The sequence below is a fragment of the Triturus cristatus genome, chromosome 3_1 (genome assembly GCF_964204655.1).
Source record: "Triturus cristatus chromosome 3_1, aTriCri1.1, whole genome shotgun sequence".
Lineage (NCBI taxonomy): Eukaryota > Metazoa > Chordata > Amphibia > Caudata > Salamandridae > Triturus > Triturus cristatus.
This window is the reverse complement of record NC_140583.1, coordinates 353,722,044-353,746,023: the sequence shown is the minus strand read 5'-3', so window position 1 is coordinate 353,746,023 and position 23,980 is coordinate 353,722,044. Positions and strand designations below refer to the sequence as shown.

The window sequence follows — 23,980 nt, the reverse complement described above, 5'->3', positions numbered from 1 at the left end:
GTGGGCTGCCCCGTCTGTTGTGTGACGCTTTTTGTTTCCACTCCCGAGTGGCCTCTTCTGTGGAGCCCTGTGTGCAGTGGTGGTCTGCCCCCTCACAAGCTTCTTCAGTAGTGGAGAAGAAGTGGGTGTTGCTAACATGGATAACTTTTAGGTTGGCTGGGAATAGTAATGAATATTGTATGTTATTCGCCCGCAGTCGGTGTTTCACCTCTAGGAACGACGATCTTTGTTTCCGCACCGCCCGTGCATAGTCAGGAAAGATCATAATGTGTTTGTTTTCCACCTGTAGGGGTCCTGCGCTTCTGGCGGCCCCGAGCACCGCATCGCGGTCCTGGAAGTGCAGAAATTTAGCGAGCATCGGCCGGGGTGAGGCTTCAGGCGGCGGTTTGCGAGCTGGAACCCAGTGAGCTCGTTCTATTGAGAAGAAAGCTGTTCGGTCTGTGGTTGGGGTGAAAGATTTAACCCAGGCCTCCATGTATGCGAGGGGGTGCGCCCCTTCGACTCCCTCTGGCAGGCCCAGCACGTGGATGTTGCAGCGTCGCGAGCGCCCCTCCAAGTCATCCATACGCTCCTCCACGGTGGCTAGGCAGCCCAGAACGGACCGGAGCGTTTTTTGCTGTGCGTTAACGGTGGGTTGTTGGTCTGCTAGGGACTTCTCTCCATCTTTTACCTTGTCGGCCAGTTTCCTGTGATCGTCTCGGATGAGATTAATGTCTGTGGTTAGGGTGCCAAGTCGTTCCTCCATGGACACTCTAGAAAGTTCGATTGCCGCAAGTACTTGGTCAAGCTTGTCCGAGATGGACGGTTCCGGATGGGTCGTGGACAGCTTGGCCAGTGCATTAGTGCGCGGCAAGTTCTCCGGTGCGGTTTCTGGGACCGTCGTCTGCTGCGTAGCTCTGGGCTTCCCCATTTTGCAGATTGGGGTGAATTCTTCGTGCCCTGCGTTATCGGCAGTAAGGGTGTAGTCGGTCTGTTGCCTCCTGGTGGCCAGATTATCTCTCTTGTTGACCGCTTGATGTAGGAGGTGTAGTGTGTCCGCAAGTCACTCCCGCCCTGGTGGGGCCTGCCAGGTCGAGCCGCCAGTTACGCTCGTGGTGAGCACCTTCAGCGGCGGTCACGTCCCGTCCGGCCTGCTTCTTGCTTCCTAGCGCGTGGCCTGTATTATCTGGGCCCAGCGTTTATTTCAGCACCAGACTCTCCCATCTGGCGTCCTCATCATGGCACCACCCATTGTGTATGGCGTTCAGAGGGTCCCCGTACACCCAAGTGCTAGTGGCTGGCAGTTATGCGCGGCGCTGGCGGTGCAGTAGGTAAGGCGAGCGTCGAGGGTGTTCCAGGCACCCGTCCGCTGTTTCTGTGGGCAAAGTGGCAGCGTGATCACCGGTTACAATCGCTGGGTATGTGGCGGCTGGCGGGGTCGATCAAAGTCGAGTGAGCGCCGTCTTGTTCGGTCATCGTTGGAAGCAGCAGATAGGCACTCCAGGCCCGGGGATGCGTTTTTCGGCAATCAAAGCACAGCCGCGCCACAGTCAGGGCTAAACGCGGGTGGACGCCATCTTGTTACCGGGCCCTGGGATGCAACAACTACGGTTTTCTCGGCGAGTACCGCAGCATTCAGGATTTCTTTGGCATCACTGCGTGCAGCTTCAGTTCCGACACCAGCGGAGGTGATTTGGTGCCAGATTCAACGAGGTGGTGCTGCTTTGCCCGACCGCAAAGCCTCAGCAGAGCGCGTCCGCCATCGTAGCCTGCTTGGCCACGCCCCCCTTATAATGTACTGCTATATCGTGTCTGAGCTGAACTGTTGCAATTTTGTTTCATGTCATTCCATAACTTGTGCCCGACTTGGCTTTAGAATTCAACCACCATGCATTTAATCGGATTACTGCTTTCTGCTAAAGAACAGCCTACCACTTTAACTTATATGACTTGACATTTTCCGAAGAATGACATGGTATTCAAACAATTCATAACACGTACACACAAGTACAAGGAACCATTCACTAACCCCTCGATCTTCTCCCGCTCAAAAGTGGGACTGCGTCTTTGCAATATTTGATCTGATGTTTTCCATTTGTTAAGTGGTCTTTTGTCAGATGCATGTCAATTCCCTCACAAACTCGCCAGCTCTCCAATAACTGTTCCATATATATTATTAGAAGTTTTCTCTGGGCATTACATTTATGAAGGTCCATGACTATATTCATACCTTTTCATAATGTCCCCAATAGCGCTTCATCGCTTCTAGATAAAAAAATCCTCTGGCGCATTACTCTAAGCATCTACTGCTGCTGGTGATTGGCTGAATTTCCTTATTTCTCCTTTCCAAAAGTGCTCACAGGAAGAGCTTTCTGAACTGATGGACACCCCTTCCCATTCAAAGCCTCTATAAAGTTTCCAAATACACCTTTCCATTACTTCACTGGAAAAGGTGGGTACACCGGTTTTACAGCGAAAAACAGTGCTGCATTGTGTAGGAAAACACCCTTGCCCTAATGCTAATGGTTATGACTCTGAAAGTGTACTGGAGCCTGCTGCAGAGGCCTCCGTGCCAGTGCTCTCTCCTTAAAAACGGATACGTTTAATTGGTAAACCCAACCGGCAAAGGATTTTAACCCTCTTATAAGTCCCTAGTATATGGTACCACTGGTACCCAGGGGATGGGTGTCAAAGGGGTCACCGGGGCCTGAAGCACTGTTTGTGCCACCCTGAGTGACCCAAGTAAACTACAGACAGCAGGCGTGTGGCAAAGTAAATGCACTATTTTAATATATGCCAGTCACCTTTCAGGAAGGCCTCCTAAAGCCCAGGAGGTAGTGTGCAATACATTTAAGTTGTGTACATGTAAATGCAAGCTTATATTTCCCTATTGTGGGCTTTACCATTGAAGGACACTATAAGTGATACAGTTCATAGGATAACAGTGGCTGGCACCTGGGAAAATCGACAGTGGGCAGCTTCATTATAGTACTGCCTGAATAACATATGTTTGGAAATCAAACAAAGTGCCACATCACCCCTACCATGAATCTCGTATCGAGGACAATCTGGCATTCTCTCAGGTGGCTACCTTAGAGGTTGCAGAACTTGTTTCCCCAGCCTTTCCTGTGGTCTGGCTGGCAGCCTGAGTTTTCTCCAATAAGACGGGATTCTGACCCATGCCAGGAGGTGTAAACTCTCCCGGGAGTCAAAAACAGTGGCGTGGACAGGCAGGAGGTCTCACCTCCCTCCATAACAGGTTGGCAAAGTGGCACATTAAGGCAGCAAGCCTAAAAGGATGCAATGCCTGTGATATGCAACCAGCCTGCCTCACAAAGGAGGACACGGCCCTCCTCCAGTCAAGGTACACTGGCACCCGGACAGTTGGGAAAATCAGGGAGTCAGGTGTAAACCCCCAGAAGGCCAGCTACACCTGTACAGCTCAGGAAGACTTCTGTCATTTTAAAAAAGTGGTGGAATAGTGGGTTTTGTGTAGAAAATGTGACCTACACCCCCCGGTTGTGGTCCCTTCACAGGCGGACTAGCTGCAGGGGCTAGAACCCATTGGTAGCTTGCACCCGCAATCCTAAATCTAGGATTGAAGGGCTACCCTTGACACCAGAACCTCAGTACTGAACCAACTTGTATCAAAGAGGACAAAGAAGAGACCAGAGTCTGCGACAAACGAAAACAGGGAGATTCTGCACCTGTGGCAACACTCCTGGAACGGCACAATCAAGGCTCATCCTGGGCTAAAGGTTGATTCCCCCAGACAGAGGAACTCATGTTACAGCCAGAAGCTACCTTAGACTCCCCTGGACTAGTGGCACTAACCCCCTGCAAACTGCAGGTAAAACAACGCTCCGGATCTGAAGAACTGATGGCCATCAGGCCCTCCAAGAGATCGCCCAAATCCAGATGGTCTAGTGCATGGGTACTCACAAACATTTTACCCGGGGCTGCAAAGTTTGGTCTTTGGTGTGACCGAGGGCCACACTGATGCCAGCGGGGGTGTAAAGTCGGAGTAGGGGAAGCAAAGCATGTATATTTAGTGGCTGAAAATTGTGCAATGTAAAACCAGAAAACCTGGGATGAATCCCGGCTTCTCCACTTGACCGAATTGTGTGACCCTGGACAATTGTTTTATTTAATTTCCCTCCGTTTTTTCTTCATTATCACATATAAGAGAAACTCGAAATACAGGACTTCAGGATGTGTGCTGTTCAAAACCATCTCCTGTGCTTTGATGTAATCATCATGGCATTGTTGTCAGGGTGGTGGGGAGAGGGTGTGAATGACCGTTTCTAAATTAAGGTTTGAAAACGATCACTTTAACAAAAATACTTCTGAATGCGCTGCTAAAATTTTATTTACCTAAATGGTACTAAAGGTCAATGAAATACATGTATTTTTACACGTTTGCTGTCTTTATAAATAAAGGTGTTCCTAAAACATTTGTATTCATGTTAGTGCGGATTCGAGTAAACAGCAGCCCAGTGCTGCTTCTGCCCAGGGGGCCACATGTAAAGGTCAGGCAGGAGGGCCGCATTCGGCCCCTGGGCCGTACTTTCAGTACCTCTGGTCTAGTGTATTGAGGGAACTTGAGTTCTGTACATGAAGTTTCAGACAGCTTCCGTGTTCCCCTGCACCACCAGACATCAAAGTACTTATCTGCTGTACTTACCTCTGTCAAGGCTTGTTGGCAGCCTGTCCGGCATATGACCCCTTCACTCGACGCTGCATCAAGAGGAAACGGCATCCAACTTTCGACCAATGTCAGCAGCGGCCCGTTGTTGAGCTTTACCCTGCTTCCCCACAGCACAGTGTAAGTGGTAAAAGCAGCTCTCCTGTGGCTCCCGTTCAGTACCGGGGACAGCTAGGACAACTCTGTACCCGGGCTCCATGGGCCAGGAAAAATTGAATTGACTGTCGAGGCTTGGTCTTTGGACCCGCATCACCTATACCCTCACCTTACCACGCAACTCAACCTGCAAGTGACCGATTGTCACTACCAATTTTTCCCACTGACCACAATGCAAAAGTTCTGCAGTACTGATTTGCTATGATTTATGTTTTCTTCTAAAATCCATAACTTTGGTTATGTGTATCTGATCACATTAGTTTTGGTGTCTAAATTAATATAAAAATCGGTTTTATTTTTATAAATTGGTGTCGGATTTCTTTGGAAGCCTATCAATTACTTATCGTCCATGTTAGTACTCTGAAATGCTTTACCATGTTCCTCTAGTAAAGTCTGACTGCTCTTTGCCATACTACCAAGCCTGAGCTAAGGATTTATTATTGTGAATCCAAGGACCATGTCTGATGAAGCTCAACCAGCATCACCACATAATACTTCACTTTCCTACACTGCATCTACACATACTGCTTGCTCAAGTTACCAAACTGACTTTGTTTAGAAGCAAAAATGCTTCCACAGGTGTTGAAAGACCTGCGATTTCGGTTCCGAAATGTACAATGAATTCTAAACTTGTTTTCAGGTAAACAATAATTAATTCAATGGCCGTGTGACCTTATTCTGCTTACTCCAGGAATGCCTATAATACACCGTAAATATATAGCGGTGCTCTACTCTCCGACAACATGTATTTCTTACTCGGTTCTGTACATATCGGAGTCTCACACAGCCTCAGAGTCCTCTAGCTAGCCAACCTGGAAATACAAGACTGGATGAAAACACTAAAGGCTATCAGATAACACCTCGTTGATTAAAAGAACACTATATGGACTAGCAATAAATTCAGTGAAACACATGCACGTTGCCCAAACATACACTAACTGGAAAACAGATGCTTGAGCACCAAACCATGTTCACCTAATGGAAGGGGAACTTCTTTTGTAGCCACAAGTAGTTCAACACTTTATGTTACAGAGACAGGACTTCACAAATTTATAATAAAGCTTAGGCTGAAATACATTTTTTCAACTAAACCAGTGACTGGTTTGGAGAAAGAACCACCTGAAAACAGTGAGTGTATACCCCCAGTCACCCTTGCTGATAAGCATGAAGGTAGTAGATAAAGGAGATGTGTTTGTTGTTGGAAATGGCCTTTTCTGCAGGGTAACCCTCAAGCTTTTTGCCTTCCTCCTCTGCTTTTTGCCCAATTTGTTTTAGTTGGCTTTAGGACTCTGGGCACTTTACCACTGCTAACTAGTGCTAAAGTGCATGTGTTCTCTCCCTAAAATGTGGTAACATTGGCTTATCCACAATTGGCATATTTAATTTACTTGTAGGTCCATAGTAAAGGGCACTACAGGTGCCCAGGGCCTTTAAATTAATTGCTACTAGTGGGCCCGCAGCACTGATTGTGCCACCCACTTAAGTAGCCCTTTAAATATGTCTCAGGCCTGCCGTTGCAGAGCCTGTGTGTTTAGTTTAAACTGCCATGTCGACCTGTCAAGTTAAACCTCTTGGCAGGCCCAAACCTTCATTTTTAATACATATAAGTCACCCCCAAGATCGGCTCTGGACAGCTCAAGGGCAGGTTGCAGTGTATAAAAAAAAAGTAGACAGTTACATTTAAAGTTTTACTGCAAAATCAATCTCTCCTATAGGATAACATTGGGATTACTGTATTACATTTTATAAGTGTACTTCCCAATTGTGAAGAGATAGACTTTCCAAGTTTGGCGACACTGGAATCACGATTGAAAATCACAACTTATGGGAAGGGCGGATTTTAAACCAATTCTGAAAATGCAGCTTTTAGAATGTTGGTATTTTCTTGTTTTAGCCATTTGGTGCCTGATGCCTGGCTCCGATCACAGGTCTTGGGTGGGTAACAGCTGGGCTTTCTGTAGTCCCTCTAGACAGCCACACATAATGGGAGCTTAGGTGTGACTTGGCACAGCCTCACACTTACACCTGAATAGGTTGTGTCCTGTTCATACACAAAGGGCTGAATCCTCCTGTAGTGAGTCTGGAGCCAGGGCAGGCAGGACCTCTGTGCACTTCAAAGAACCTTCTTTGAAGTCTCCACCGCTTCAAAGTCACCACTGGGTATACAAACCAGACCTCAGATCCTACCATTTCAGTACACTTCTGGACCTGTGATACTCTGAAAGAAGAAGGGCTACTGTGCTGCTGAAGAACTGTCACTATACTGGACTGCTGCTCTAGAAGAACTGCTGCCTTCTGTGATGACCTGCTGCCTTATGCCTTGAAAGGAAGAACTGGACCTGGAACCCATCTTCAACCTAGGACCCCAGAGTGACTCAAAGGGCTAGTATCCTGACCTCCTGACATGAGGATCAGGTACATAATTGGGTCCCCACAGCTTCTGGACCAGGGTTGAATAGGTTCCTGCCTCTAGTGGAGCTCTGCTGACCTGGTTCTTAGGCTTTAGAGCAGCTCTGCTGGCCTGGTTCTCTGGCTCTACAACGACTCTGCTGACCTGGTTCTCTGGCTCTAAAGCAGCTCTGTTGACCTGGTTCTATGGCTCTAAAGCAGCTCTGCTGATCTGGTTCTCTGGCTCTAGAGCAGCTCTGCTGACCTGGTTCTCTGGCTCTAGAGCAGCTCTGCTGACCTGGTTCGCACAGCGAGTTAAAAACCTGAGGATAAGTGGTAGGATAGAGTGCGGGGCAGATAAAAAGCACGGCGAGGCAAGAACAATACTGTTGTGTGTTGAGACAACAAAAGCAAAAAGATGCAAAGTAAATACCATGCAGCACAAAGTTCTTGATATGCTGAAGCGCTGAAATGTATGTGTCTGCCTTGTATAGTTGCATCGCACGGTGAAGCGCTGAAATTTATGTGACTGCCTTGTATATTGCATCGTGCAGTGAAACTGAAACCTAAATCAAGGTGGGAGCGTGTGAAACCTTACATCGCTAGAGAGGAGACACCGTGCGCCTGTCCAGGTGCGCACAGGTTTTGTCTCCCTTCGCACACCAAACCGACAACAATAGTCTCGCCAAGGCGAAGCAACGCATGCGCTGCGTTCGCTAGGCGAGACTTAACAATGAGACAGCTCTATGGGTTACACATTGGATGGAGATGCAGCATAACGTCAACCAATGAGGTTTTTAGTAACAACAACTAAAAACACCACCCAGGGCCCAAAAGGAATATTTTTGGATACCCAGGCTAGGGACTTCGCAGCCAGCTGGATTGAATGACAAGGTTGAAATGAGAGGTTTCATTTGAATTAAACTACTAGTTGGTGAGGCACATTGAATAAACTGTTTAATATATGCTCCTTTTCCTTGATATTCTTTTCATGTTTAAAAAATATATATTTTGGGACGGTAGTAGCACGATGGAGAACGGCTGGCATGAACACAGATAATACTGCTTCATACAAATTTGTTTCACTATGAACTGAGCAAAGAAGTGGATTAATACATGTGTTATAGGTTAGCATCAAGGGATTCAAGGCAGAGTCCCTGTCGTCTAACAGGAGCATCAAATATAAGGGGAAGAGTCTTAACTTTGAGTCTTGGATAGAGAAAGGTATAAGCTTCCCGCACCAACTAGAGAAGGGGACAGCCCCTATTACCTTCGCAGACCTGAAAACACGTTATCAACTAGAAGACATAGACATCTACAAATTCCTAAAGATAAAAACAGCGCTGGCCAAGACAAAATTAACCAGAACCCAACCGTCGATCTTCCGATTAGTTACTAACATCAATAAACTAGGTTACCAAGTCTCGCAAATTTACAAGCTACTACGCCCTAATAGCACCAAACTCAACAGAAAAACAACCGAATACTGGGACAAACAACTACACCACCCACTAAAAGACCAGAAGAGGAAAACACTTTGGTCCTCGGTCACACAAAACAAGATTACCCCAATCCTAGCACAAACTAAATTCTGGTTAATACACAAGACCTACTGAACCCCAGACCGCCTCCACACGTTAGGCCTCAGGGATCACTCCCTATGCTGGAACTGCAACACACAGAAGGGGGACCTAGCACACCTCATCTACCACTGCCCAACTCTCAAGACATTCTGGGGAGGGGTGTTTGACTTTATTGACTATGTGTTCAAAATCAAAACAATGAGGGATTTCGCCTCGCTAACCACTGCTTTTATGAGATCGGATCTTCACTCTGAGAATGATAAGGAGCTGATGGACTTACTACTGACCGCGGCTGTCATCTGGTGCTAACCAACTGGAAAGACTCCAGCAAAACCACCTACCAATGTTGGCTGAACTGGATCACCCACCTCAGAGGAGCGGACAGCTTAGCGCTTCAGTACTCCCCATGGAAGGCATCATCCAAAGGTCTATGGGAGTCTCTGGACAAGGCCATAGACCCATACAAGCCCCCATGAATATGAAACACTAAACTGTTGCTACGGAGGAAGCTCCGCTAACTCCTCTCAAGAATCCTGACCCGGGGACTCTTTGTAATACGGTCTGACCTACCAACCTCTAGGGGTCGTGCCGTGAATGTGAATGTATGCTTCTCTTTTGGGCTATTCTAACTCTTTCTCTTTTTCCTCTCTTACTCGTCTATCCTTTTCCGAACTGTATATCTTCCTCCTTTCAAACCGCAACCAGCACATGGGTAAGCACTGCCATAACATTGAACTATCGTCCACGGCCAGACTCGGGTGCTGCCGCCAACTAACCTATTGATTGTATAAAAATATATAAAAATGTTTAATGAAAACAAGTTTTAAAAAAAACTTGTTATAGGCAGTATGAAATTATTTGTACAGAATGTTTATGTACCAACAACATAGTGGAAGGTATAATGTACGTTAGGATGATTAAATAAGGGACGCTGTCTAAATTGTTGGGAGTTAGAGGGTATTATCCATGAGCCGTGTAACTTGAGAGAAATAAGGCACCACGACTGAATAGTAAATAACGGTGAAACACAGATTGATTACATCGGTACGAGTACAGAGCCAGCAATGGCAAAAAATCAAGGTTTGATAAAAGTGGTTATGGCACGCAGTGCCTTGGATAGAGTAAAGCAGGGTTGAAGATGGCGCTGGTGGGAATGAAATCTTCTGGCGGTCACTCTCTGGAGGATAAAGAATGGGAAGTTTTTATTAAATGGTCAGCTGGTTGCTGAATGTAAGAGTAACATAATAAAACAAGCATTTACAATGCAATGGTCTCGGCAACATTATAGGTTTTTTATCATTATTGTATCCCTAAATAAATGGCATTGGCATTTCTATTGGCATTAGCTTTTTTTTTGCATATGTGATACCTATTGCATTAGCAGAGAGAGAGTGAGGTAGTGAGAGAGAGAGAGTGAGGTATTGAAATAGAGAGTGAGGTAGTGAGAGAGAGTGAGGTAGATAGAGAGAGAGTTAGGGAGAGAGAGTGACGTAGTGAGAGAGCCAACCCCACACACATACAGAACCACCCACACAGAGCCACACACATACAAAGTGTATCCCCCAGACATACATACAGAGCCACACAGATCCACCTGGCGCCGCCCGCGAGAGCTGTGCCATCCCCCGGTGAGTCACCAGGCCTCTTTGTGTTGCTACCGCCGGGACAAAAACACCGGTGGTTTACAATGCAATGGTCTCGGCATTATAGGGTCGGCACGCAATATATAGTTGTTTTTTTAATTTATAGATCGTCTGAACCTCTACTCAAGGACCTCGGGGCACTCCCGAACATCTCAACCTGAAAGAACTACGCCCCACCGAATTTGCTGAGCTTCTTTCATCATGTGCATATTGGCATATGTAAGTTTTTTCCACGGTTAAAATACTTATTTGAACATAATTGAGTAACCAATAAGACTAAAATTCCCGTCAACCTGCGCGAAAGTCATTACCTTCCCTTACTTTGATATGCCTCCCTCGTATAGGACGCCGGGGGATGTAGTTTTATGTTGTCTAGGGTATCATGAACACCAACAACCACGGGCTGCATACTGAAATACTACTCCCAGTAAGCCTGTGAACACACGTTTCCTTGCGTTGCATCAGCTGTCACTGCATGTTCTTTTTCGGAACCGGTGTAGTCAGAAAGGGAGAGAGAGTTGATCATGAAGCAGACTGTGTGCTCCGCGGGATCCCCGCACTGCCTGATAGTGCTAGCCGCTGCTGAGCGGTGCCGGACTACGGTGGAAGTACACTGGGCATTGATAATCTAGGAGCCCTGATTGTTCGCTCATAAAACAAACAAGTGAAAACGTTTTTGTTTTGAGCAAGATTTTTATTTTAAAATTATAGTTTATCAGGTTTGTGAGCCATCATGTCTCACTGCATGTTAATTTCATGTGGTGTATGTAAAGGAGGAAAATGAGTTAGTTATTCTAAAAACCAGGACATCACTAGTTCAGGGGCATTGTGCCATGTCGGGATTTGGGGGCCAGTTTGGACGATTCTGAGCCGATCCCTGCAGAGGAGAGGAGGTGGCACGGGGAGGGCAGAAGGCACGAGTCGAGCCTCTCTGGCGCCGGGGCGGACCTCCTTACTACGCGCACACTAGTGCCGAGTTTGAGAAAGAAGCAGCGGACGCCGGAACTCCTCACTCATGGAAGGTGGTGGGGGAGGAATGGGCGAGCATACACCCCTCGGTGGACGGATTTGACTCGAGGTGTGGCGGGACTGACCTCACCTGGTGTGGAGCGACTGGCCTCAGCTGGGAGGGGAGCTAAAAAAAGCACAAAGCACACCAGTGAGGCAGAATGCTTATGCAGTTTGGTTAACTAAGCGTTCTTGCTCAAGCCTTGGGCAAATAAACTTCGCTCTTTATTTCATACCAAATACGTGTGTTGTCTGTTTCCTTTTAGAAATTGTGCTTTCACACTCAACATCCTTTGATTCTGGACAAATCATTTAATTTCCCCGCGCCTTACAAAATGGAATGACCTTGTGTAATGAAACTGGTGTTCATGTAGAGCGCTCCAAAACGTTTGAGTCGAATTCGCGCTACATAAAATGGGGAGAAAAAAAATATACATTCAAAATAACAACCATGTACAAGGGGACACTTGGAAAATACATTGTACACGGGTAAACCCCAAGCCGCAAACAGAACGTATATCAGAATAAATTAACAAAACACTTGTGTTAAGAAGCAATTCACCACTTACAAGGAAACTTCGCAAGCGACTAGACATTAAGTTACAGTGTACACGTGTCATATGTTAAACTTTTAACAGACATTTCTGAAAGTGTCTCTTTTGTATATTTAAAAACGTACATGCAATACAGGAGGATCTGGCTGCAGAGATGTGGAAAAGTTCTTTAGTGCGCGACTATGTCACAAGTACCAGACACGTGTTTTCCCATCCTGCTCTGCCCCTGAATAACCCTTCCGTGAACTCAGGATATTTGTTAACCCTATCTAGTGAACCCAATAGAGCATCCCTACCTGCGCTGCACACATGCTAAATTATGCGAGAGGTCGAATTATACCACTTGAAAGACGCCCTCGCCCATCTGCGCCGACACGCGCACATTTACCATCAGAAGCATTGCTACAGCGAGAATTTTTTACATACACTTGAAAAACATGGACAAAGAGAAACGCGGGACCTTCCCCATTCTAAGATGGCTGCTTATGCGTTGGAATGGAAATCCGTCTCTAAAACACGCTGCCATATATATTCGCTAGAAACACACCCAGAAAGCACACCGAATATCTTGTAACCAATATCACAATAGTAACGGCAGAGCAAGCGAACCCGACAGCAAGCAACACGATGGCAATCGCTGGTCTGCGTCTAAGAAAACTCAAGTACATTCGACGTCCGTTCTAAAAGTGCACTGGCCTTCCGAGGCCAAGATCACAATGCTGCTCCTAAAGCTCTTAGATGACTCCGCTTCTATTCGAACATGACAACTGTTTATCAGTCAAAGATGAACTACATTTGTGTAAGAATGTGGAGTGGGCAGGAACAACGCGGAAACAGCTCGCTCCCTTTTAGCCCCATATACAAGCACACCACTGCCTTTCTCCGAGGCGAAGCAGAAATGCCTCGGAGAAACGCAGCATCGGTTTCAGATTCGGGGGCGTGGCTAAAAAGTGGAAAGAAGAGCAGGGAACACGCCCCCAAATCTGAAAAAGACGGAGCCTATTTGGAGGGACGGCTCTCTCCTCCAATGGCTGGCCTCCGTTTAGGAAGCCAGCCAATGGAGGAGAAGCAAAAAGAGAGGCGGGCTAAATAGCCACTCTAGGAAACATTAAATCTCCGACTTCCGGTTCTGCCTTCGGCAGACCGGACGGTCCTCGACCTAAAAATTGTGAGTGGACTGCAGGTAACTGGCTGCGAATGACAACAGGTCTCTGTGCACACATTTATATACGCAGAGAAGCACTCAGGACTGGACTACCATGTTTGTTCATGTATATAGAGAAAGCTCTCTCGATTGGACTGCTAAGTAAAGTATTGTAAAATGAGAATACTGTCTTTTTGGCAGGTATTCAAGTTTTCAATTATGGAAGGGTCCTCATGCTATTGTTGACATAGGAACCTGGTGGTGTTCTGAAACCAGATTTTACGATGTATGGTGTTTTTAAGTGCTTGTGGGGGGTAAGACAGTGCACCCGCTAGCTCTCTCTCGCTTGTGTGCTTCTCTCTAGCCTTTCTGCCCACTGACTCCCTGGAATGCTGCTTTTCCTCTCCCTCCCCTAAATCATGGTTTTTATTTTCTGCCCTCACACGCTCCTACATTGTCACCCCCCTTTCTTCAGTCCTATTTGTTTTTTTTAAATGTTATACTTAAGAAAAAGTGTTAGTGTGCTACTTTCATTTTTAATTTACCAATACATTTCGGGATCAGTAAACTAAAAAAAAAAAAAAAGCATTCTAGAAATTTTGAAGGCACTTGCGTGTGTGATCACACAAAATGATGCGGCTGCAAGGCTTTTGTCATCTTCTTTTGTACATGTGTACAGATGTACTTGCAGCATGACAAAAGGCATTATTAAAGACAATAGGTCTCAAAGGCGAGACCTATTGGCTTTGCCAAAGCTTCTTTTGTTTGTATGTGTGTGTGTTTGTGCGTGTGTGTGCGTGTGTGTGTGCACACGCGCAGTGGCTTGGCCCCTCCCCGCTTGGCCACTCCTCACTTGCACCTGGCAGATTCATTGTGTGTCCTGGATGGCTCAAGTACTAACCACCAATATAGACCATTCTTCTTTCTGCTGGCCTCTGCCCCAGAGCACTTTAACGTGCTACTATTGAAGACAACGAAAAGCAGTTGTATGACAAGACTCATGATTTCATTGGAAGTTGGGTCTTTGACACCACTACAACCACCTCTGATGTGGAGGTCTACACTGTAAATTAATTAGTAGGGTTTCTTTCCATATAAAGGGATGGAGGGGAGGGGGTCACAAAATACAAAAAAATACCTTTTCCTGTCTTTTCTCAAAAGAAGACTTTGGTTCGGGGGTGTCATGTTTCTTTCCACCGAGAATATCTCCAAGTTCCTCTCCTTCACTGTCATCTGATAATTGAAATGTCACTTTCTTAAAGTCTTCTTTTGCCTGCTTGCTCGCCTTGGTTTCTTCCATATAATTATCATCTTCATCACTTTCATCATCCTCATCAGCCTCCTCCTCTTCATCATCCACTTCCTCATCTCTAAAAAATAAAATAAGACCATTAAGGAGAAAGCATACCTATGGGGCTATGGCTAGGCACCGATGGGTGCCTCTCACCAATGCTCCGTCTTGGTCCAAAACTCCTCTTCATCTGGAAAGAACAAATGACATTTCTTCTTGAAACAGATGGCTTAAAGTTGCTGACCCTGCTCACCTTGATGATGCAAGCCTTTCCATTTTAAAGGCAGCACAACATTTCCACACGGCCGTTTTATCAACTAAACTGCTCCTGAAAACACAGCAACAGCTCCTAGTCTGAATTTAAGTAATTCAGTGAGGACAAGTTTCTTATACACAACATTTACAATAATTCTCACACTTTTTGACTTTGAATTACTTTCTAAAGAAAAGAATTCGTTACGTGCTCCATTTAACTAAACGGCAATACAGCACCCACTCCTGATATGAATTTAATTAATCCAATGTCAAAAGTTTCTTCTGAACAATATTTATAACTATGCTGCAAACCTTTGACCTTTAATTATTTTCTAACGTATGTTGTTTCCCGGAAGCACTGACATTTTAAACCTCATGCATTTGGGCTTTTCTTCTATTACAGGCATTCTGATTGAAAATTATTGATTTCTCCATGCATATTGCTAATTTGCTCAAAGAAATTAATTCTTTGACCTGGCTTGTGTTTAGGTGCTCCTATTGACTACTTCACTTACTGCAATAGTTACCTCTAGAGAAGCACTTTTCAAAATATTTAATTTACATTTCTGTGTACTTTTTTTAAAAAAAAACCATGCAAGACAAGAATATAATACTTAATTCAAAGTGGTAGTAGTCCCTTTCTATTATATTGCAGTTTGCTCTTATAATCAATTGCTATTCAACTATCACTCTCAGAAAGGGGTATCGGATAGACATGGTCTTTACGGAATAAACAACCTTGCTTTATTTATTCCACAAATCTTATTGCTGCTCTTGTATTGATCTTTCATGTGGACAACATCAGGAGACTAAAACTTACTGACCTCTTTGTCTGTTCGCTCCACTCTTCTCTTCTGTTCATAAAGAATGTGGGTCCCAGGGGACTCACAATCAGATGGTGAAGCCACACCCCGGCCACGAGCGGTCTTGGCTGCACCCATAAGAGCTCGGAAGGGGCTGGGCACCCCTGCCTCCCCCCTTAGCTCCCGCACAAAATGTACTGTTGAACCTCGCTGCTCACTACAAGCTTGTGGTGGTCAGGATGGGATGGTCCTTGTTACTTGGAGTTCATTTTACCCCATCAACATATTTTGTGACCTGCCTATCATGCGTGTGGGGCAGTGAAGGATAGCCTTTAGTGGTGGAACGGATTTGTTTATCAGACTAGTCCAGGTAAGCTGATGTGTAGTGACAAGCTTATTTTATTCCTCCTCATTTATTCATTTGCTGTACGAGGATATTAATGTTAGCAGCAAATGGCTTATGCACTTTGGTTCATTTTGCTGTAGTGATAATTAGTCGGTTCTAGTCTCGTCGTAATTTTACCATAATACTACATTATTAATTCTCACTTTTATTACCAACCCAATTTCTAACCTTTTCCTATCCAAGTGTGAGTGGGGATTGATTATTCATCCCTTTAATGGGGAAGAGGAAAGCAGACAACCTAGAAGAGGCGGGGGAGGATAAGAAGCAGGCAAAACATGAAACAGCTAATTGCGCCTTAGACGAAATGGACGTTCTAATCGAGGAAGGGGAGGGTTTATTACAAACAAACACATGAGAAGAGGAATAATCCGATAAAGAATAAAAGCAGGCAAGGGGGCATTAAGTCTTACTTAACAAAATCACTTGGGAGGGGAGGAGGGCTTGGGGGTGTACAACGGCCGGCGCTGTACTGAACCAAGAAAGCCTCACTTTGCAAACTAGTAAACTCAGAGACCTACAGGTGGGGACATGGGAGAAAGACCAACTTCCTCAAATGTGATAACGGTGGAGTGTATGAATTGATTTCAACCATTGGGGGAGTTTGAGAGTGATATGATGCCCGACTCCCCTTCACACACTTATCACCCGTTAAGTAGCCACACTACATACTCTTTGATCTAAGATTATGGCAATGCCCGAGTGACATCGGGTGAATACTACTCTTGGATAATGACCACAATGACCTTGCACTACAATTCTCTGTTGACATGCTCTTTAAGTCCCATGAGTGCGTCAATAACATCATCTTCGTGCCACTGACTGTTAAAAATAACTTTAGAAATATAAAGTGGGAAAATATAATCAACAACGGTGAAGCTCTGGGTAAGATATACCAAGCCTTTGTGGATTTTTTCAATCATACGAACAAACTAATCTCAGCATGTCTAAATTTGTTCCAACACATTCAGATTTCTTTGAGGTTTTAAAACCTATTTTCAGGAATTATGCCGAGAAGTCATATAGGAAATATGAAATTGAAATTCTTTACTGCGTGATTGATAAAAGTCTTTGCAATTGAGCTAAGAATACAAAAGAAGGCACCTTTACAAAACCCATAAAACAACTCATTTCATTACGAGGAGGTTAGTTTAAAACCGTTTAAAATTTAACAATGTGTTTATGCTTTTGAGTTAGTACTATTTACTATAAGCGAAAATTGTTAAATCTCTTTAAACTAGCCTAGATTAAAAATTGAAAGCAAAGGGTTTCCATTAAACAATCGTTAATTTATACTCTTTCTACTTACTATACCCTAAAGGTTCACAGCAAATCTAACAAGAAGACTGCTTAACAGATAAGGATGGAATTTTGGGTTTTGGTGTTTTTAGTCTATTCATGTACTAGCAGGAGGGTTTAGCATAGTTTTTGCTATTTTCATAAAAACGGACCAATCTACAAGCTAATTGAATGTCTCCTCCTGCAAAGCAGGCTTTTTTTTTTTTGATAAACAAATTTTTATTTTCTTATAGACAGCGAAATCAAAAAGCACATAACAATCCGATTAACTTGGCATAAACAAGACCTATCACAGAATCATTGATAAGCAATCGCAAGATCCCCCATCCCCTCCCCCAACCTTCCGATCCCGTCCCTCGTATTCCCCCCCCTAAAACAAGCCCCCGAGCTATACTGCGAAACTTTTTGGGGCAGCCCCGGGTAGTGTACAATGTCCGTTCCTGTGCTGCGCACCAGTCCACCCCTCTTCTCCATTTAGCACCTTCGGGTGGGTCAATCTGCTTCCAGGCGGCTGCAATGTCTCTTTTAGCCACCACCAGAGCAGTAGTTAGGAAATATTTATCATTACGGGAACCGTCCAACCCATCCGTTATTCCCAACAGAGCCAGCCTAGGGTCATGGGGGACCTCCCATCCTAGGACCTCAGTTAATTCGATTTCAATCTCAGCCCAGTAGTTCCCCAGGCGTGGGCAAGACCAGACCATATGAAAGAAATCCGCCGGATCTACCCCGCACCGAGCGCATGAAGCAGCATGACACAGGCCCGCATGGTATAGGCGTTCCAGGGTCAGATATGCGGCGTGGAGATAGTAAAGCTGGATAAGCCGCAGTCTAGCCGACGTGGTGATCGTCCTGGGTGCCATAAGGGCGTCCCTCCAATCATTTTCATCCAGAGGACCCACCCAGGTCTCCCACCGCTGCCTCAATCCGTTCCAATCCACCGGGGTGTTATTGACCAGGGACCGATAAATACGGGATATTCCCCCCCCCCCCCACCCCCCACCTCCCCCCAAGACATCCCAGCATCACCTGAGCCTCAGGGGGCTATGGTCGGGAATCCTGGAGTCCAGAAGGACGTGAGATTGGATTGCGTGGAGCAGTTGGAGATACTTGTAGAATTGCGAAGAGTGTAAAGAAAACCGGTTCCGGAGCTCTTGGAAGGAACACATGTGGCTCCCTTGCCAGACATCACCCAAGCGGGATATCCCCAGAAGATCCCAAGCACGAAAACCTTCAAGCCCCGATACCTCCCGCAGCCAAGTATCATGCCAAAGTGGTGTAACCAGGGTCAGTATCTTCGACCAATGGGTGTGCTGTAAGGCGGCACGCCACGCCAAAAAGGGGGCCCGCACAACATCCGGAAGCGACCGAGGGATCGTCGCCTCATAGAGCATGTTCTGAATAGAAGAGAACCCGGTGAGCTTCACCTCTAGCCTATAAGCCGGATCGTCCCATCCGCCTGAGAACCAGTCATGGACCACCAGCAGCCGCGTGGCAAGATAGTACAAGTAAAGATTAGTCATGCTCAGGCCTCCGTCATATGAAGGAACCCGGCAACGGTCTAAAGCTAGACGGGGCCTACCGCCACCCCAGAGAAATTTAATCGTGGTCCTGTCCAGGTCCCGGAACCAAGAGTGGGAGAAGGAGCAGGGCGTGTTCTGTAGCATATATAGAAACTTGGGGAGGATCATCATCTTATAAAGTGCAATCCTCCCCAGCAGGTTCAACGGGAGCAACTGCCACTTTACCATATCTGATCTAGTCTTATTGACCACGGGGGCCACATTAAGGGCCCAGCAGAGCTCCGGTAGAAGGGTGACCCAGATCCCCAGATATTTAAAGGAGAGTCTCCGGAGGGGAATATCAGACTGCCAGTCGAAACACTCCCTAGACGGGTGCAACGGGACCAGTACAGATTTCCTGGAGTTTAGGTGGAGACCAGAAGCCTGACCAAACCAGCGAAGAATCCGGCGGACACGAGGACCCGAGACAGCCGGATCCGAGAGATAGAGCAGGACATCGTCCGCGTATAGAGCAATTTTATCAGGGACCATACCCGGCCAGTCCCATCCACGGAGAACAGGATCCGACCGGATCAGCACGGCCAGGGGCTCCATTGCCAGGGCGAAGAGGAGGGGCGAGAGCGGGCAGCCCTGCCGTGTCCCCCGTCCTATGGAAAACGTGCGGGATAGAGTCCCATCAACCAACACTCGGGCCCGTGGGTCCGCGTACAGGACACGGACCATGGCGCGAAACTGGGGGCCAAAACCCATTCGCTCCAAGGTCTCTCCGAGATTTTCCCACCCCACTGAGTCAAAAGCCTTTTCGAAGTCAACCAGTAGAAGGGCCAGATAAGGAGAAAGGCGCTCTCGGTGGGCCAGGGCAAGATGCAAGCGCCGCAGGCAGTGTCTGGTCCCTCGGTTTGGCATAAACCCGCATTGGTCCGAATGGACCAGTGAGACAAGAAGCGGGAGCAACCGTTGTGCGAGGATGGTGGCGTATATCTTAAGCTCGGTGTTGATGAGAGATATCGGTCGATAATCCAAGCAGGACTGTGATGGGGGTTGCGTCTTCAGAAGGACGACTATAGTGGCTGTGTCCGTTTCCTGCGGGAACGAACCCTTCTCCACCACCTCAGCAAAGAGATCCAGAAGCCTCGGGGCAAGGGTCTCGCGGAAGTGAGCATAGTATTCCTGTGGGAAACCGTCTGGTCCCAGGGTCTTCCCGGATGCCAGGTGACAGATCGCTTCATCAACTTCTTGCCGCGTGATGGGCAAGTCAAGGGTCTCGCATGCCTCCCGTCCCAGCCGCCCAAGGGCCGCCCCGCTCGCCCCCATCAACTCCGCAAGAGAGATCCCCGGCGCCCGGGCCCAGTATAGTTGGGAGTAATAATCCGCAAAGGTCTGAGCTATTGCCACGGAGACTGTGCGGGTCTCGCCCGCGGAGTCCATTATGGCAGGAATAATCCGCCCTGCCCGGGGGTAGGTAGCCAGCCGATGGAGAAGCGCACCGTTCTTCTCCCCCTATCCGTAAACCCGGGCCACCGAGGAGCGCCAAAGAGTCCTCGCTGCCTCCAGAGAGTGCATGCGTATCTCCTCCCGCAGAAAGGCCAGCCGTCGCGCCCGCGTGGCATCCCTCAACGCCTCCTGGTCCCGCTCAAGCTCCAAGGCCTGTGCTTCGCAAGCCGCGAGCTGCTTGATTTGACGTCAGCGCTGCTGTTGCAGATGCCCCCTTGCAGCCCCCCTAATAGTCGCCTTTCCGGCCTCCCAGAGGATGGCCGTGGAAGAGACGGAGCCCACGTTGTGAAAGTAGTAATTAGTAATCTCACCTCCCACCATCTTCCGAAAGTCTTTGTCTTGAAGGAACCAGGCGTTCAGACGCCACGTCGGGCGGGCAGAAAAGGGAGGTGGGCCAAGAGCGATAAGCACTGGCGAATGGTCAGAAAGGCCCCTCGGAAGAATGCGGGCGTCGCAAACCCCTGCACAGTCGGTAGACGGGACAAAGATTAGGTCGATCCCGGCATGAGAGTGGTGCGCTGCCGAGGTGTGGGTATATTGGCGAGCATGTGGGTGCCAGACCCTCCAGACGTCACACAGGCCCTGGGCTTCGGCCCAGCTCGAACGTTGCTTCGCGCGAGCGGTTCTGGCGAGGGAGATCGGGCCTGTCGAGTCCAGACGGGGCGTGTATACAGCGTTAAAGTCTCCCCCTAGGACGAGCGAACCCGCCGGAAGTTTTGGAAGTAGATCTGTGGTATAGGAGAGGACAGTCTGCAACAGGGACGGTGCCGCATAGAGGGACAGCAAGGTGAGCGGCCGCCCCTCGAGAGTGCCACAAACCGCAACAGCCATTCCCTGGGAGTCTAGATGCACCTGAGCCAGTACAAAGGGAAAGGACCGTTTAAGTAGGATAGCCACCCCACGGGAACCCCTAGCAAAGCCTGAGTGCCACACCCTATCGTATCCGTAACGGGCTAGAAAGGGACACTTATTGCCAAGAAGGTGGGTCTCCTGAAGGAGGAGCACGTCGATCTCCGCACGCTGCGCATATTTAAGGACTGCCATACGTTTGAAACGGTCCAAAAGGCCATTTACATTCCAGGACAATACGCGCATAGCGGCCTTAGGAACGGGTGTGTCTGCCATAGGTATAATCAGGGGCATGCCAGACAAGAGTTCTCGCATTCCGGAGTGTAAGGATCCCGGCCATCCGTCTGCAGGGCATTTCAGAGGCGAAGAGGAGCGAACCCGGAGCGGGGAGCAGAGTACAGCGCTGCCTCCGCATGCCGTGGAAGCAGATGCTATTGCCATAGGCGCATCCCTGGCGAGGAGGGGGTGACCCCGAAAGCAGAAACCTGGAGGGCCGGGGAGCGTGCATGGAGTAGCCACCCAATGGGCACTGCGCCCACACCAAGGCTGAGGGGGGCGTGGGCGCTCCCCGAAAGGAGGGACAGCGAGAGATCGGACAGGAGATCAAGTCAAAGGTTACATGATGCCTCGGAACAACAACAGAGAGGATTTCACCCTCCATCAACAAAAACCTCCCTAGGAGGAAGAAACAACCCCAAACTAACCCCAACCCCTCACCCCCCACCCTATACTTCGAGAACAGAAGCATCTGTCGCCCTAACTATGTGTAACAACAACCAAACTAAAACGCTCGGGCCTGAGTACCAGTGGACCCCTGAATAGATCAGAACAAGCCCAATTCATCCGCCCTGGCCGAGAGCAGCAAATACATGGGAGCACTGAGGTCCGGTCTCTAATTTCTACAGCCTGGTAAGCAAGTCCCAATCCCCCCCCCCCCCGGACAAAATACCACAAACAGTAGAGGGAAGTCAAATGACTGGGCTGCGGGAAAGGTCCGAGGTGTCCACTTGTGCGACAGGTCGGGTTGCGGAGCCCGCCCGCAGAGGGAACACGGCCCGCAGTCCGGCGGGAGCTGGACTTGTAGGCGCAGCCGAGGAGGCAGAAGAGGCCCCAGACGCCCGGCGCGGCCGCCCCATGGAGCGCGTGATGACCACCTCTCCCTACGCGCGCCTCCGGGGCAGCGTGCGTCGTCGTCGTCGAGATCTTGATGATCGGGGCGCCACCCGTCCACCCGCCGGTGATCTCTGTCCAGATCGATGCAAGGGACATTCCTCCGTTAGCCAGGCCCAGGCCGCTCGTGGCGTGTCAAAAAATATTGCCTTGTGCTGGAAAATGACTCGAAGACGGGCCGGGAACTGCAGCTGGTATTGGAGGACCAGGGATCGCATCTTCTGCTTCACCTCCGTGTAGGAGTGTCGTAGCTCTTGGACCTCCCGGGTGTAATCCGGGAAAATCATTATAGTGTGGTTTTGATATTTGAGAGTTTCTGAGCGCCTGGCCTCACGTAGGATCGCGTCCCTGTCCCTGAAGTTAAGGATCTTTAGGATGAAGGGACGGGGGGGCGCTCCTGGAGGTCTGGGAGCCAGGGAACGATGGGCCCTCTCCACCACGAACCAGGCCGACATCCAGGATTTAAACCAGCGCTCCAAGAAGTCATCCGCGCGGCCCGTCTCAGCCCCCTCCGGGAATCCCACCAGGCGGAGGTTACTGCGCCGGGCTCGATTTTCTGCATCCTCAACCTGGCTGTGCAGCTCCTTAGAATGGGTTGTCAGTTCATGTACCTGGTCCTGCAGCTGGCGGGTTTTCGTCTTCAGCGGTCAATATTCTCGACTCGGCTTCAGAGATGCGGGCGGTGGCGTTACGCAAGTCCTGCCGGAGAAGGGCCACGTCAACCCTGCCCTCCCCTCACCATACCCTCCAGGGAGGAGCGGGACGCAGGGATGGCCTGCAAGATGGCAGCAAGGTCTGTGCCAGGGGTCGGAACCACTTCCTCGGTGGGGCCCGCCCCCTTCTCGGAGGTTGTGAATTGGTCCATCTTGGTTTGGGTGGCTGCGGGCGTCGGCCTGGGTGTCCTGTCCTTACCCATGGCGGTGGCACCCCGGACAACGGGGACGCCCCGGCCAGTCGATGGGCAACGTGAGCAACGTTCAGTGAGTCCACGGGGGCCAGGGAGGCGGATGGCGGGAGGGAGGAAACACGTTTAGGGCACCTCGTCTATCCAGAGGGCCACTCGCCGCAGGCCCCACAGGGTACTTTCCCGCGTGCTGCCCGATATGGCAGCCGGTTATCTCTTGGGGTCCGTCACCAACCCGCAGCCCCCGGCCATCCAGGGAGGTGCGTCACCATCCGCCGCACACCGCAGCCAAGGCTAGGCCTCGCCGCTCCAGGCGAAGTCCTGGGGCACGCATCCAAGCTTCAGACCCCCTCCCGGTGGGTCCCTCGCCACCACGGCCTGTACGCAGCCTGAGACCGCGGGCTCCAATATCAGTTCGCCCCCAGTCCGGACAGCTTCACCCCCAACACCTGGAACTTCGTAGCCGAAAGGGGGGAGGGGAAGGGAAGCCACACACACCTCGACCACCGGCTTCGCACCCACCAAAGCGTCCCCAGCAGGCTGTGGAAAACCAGGTCCAGGGTCGGTGACGTAGACGGGGGGGGGGGGGGGGGGGGGGAAGAAGGAGGGGAGCCGGCCCCCGACAACCGGCCCGTTGGGCCACCTCCCGTCCCCACAACAACTCAGGTAGCCCCGCTGGTGCGCCTCCCTACTGCCGCACTCACCGCCTGTTCCTCGGCACGAATCGGCTCCTCGGGGACAGCCCCGCACCTCCTCGAACTCCACAGGTGGGCATCAGATAGGAGCCCCGCTTTTTTCCCGGGGGGGGGGGGGGGTGGGTGCCCGCAAC

At 48.9% G+C, this 23,980-nt stretch overlaps 1 protein-coding gene across 1 annotated transcript in view; it reads right to left on the bottom strand.

Annotated features, from left to right (window-relative positions):
* The window catches only part of MPHOSPH10 (M-phase phosphoprotein 10), a 169,686-nt gene that overhangs the window by 69,254 nt on the left and 76,452 nt on the right, over nucleotides 1-23,980 (bottom strand). Inside the window, exon 4 of the mRNA XM_085644088.1 lies at nucleotides 14,299-14,530. Within this exon, the coding sequence (XP_085500214.1) occupies nucleotides 14,299-14,530 (232 nt within the window). The remainder of the gene's footprint in view (nucleotides 1-14,298; nucleotides 14,531-23,980) is intronic.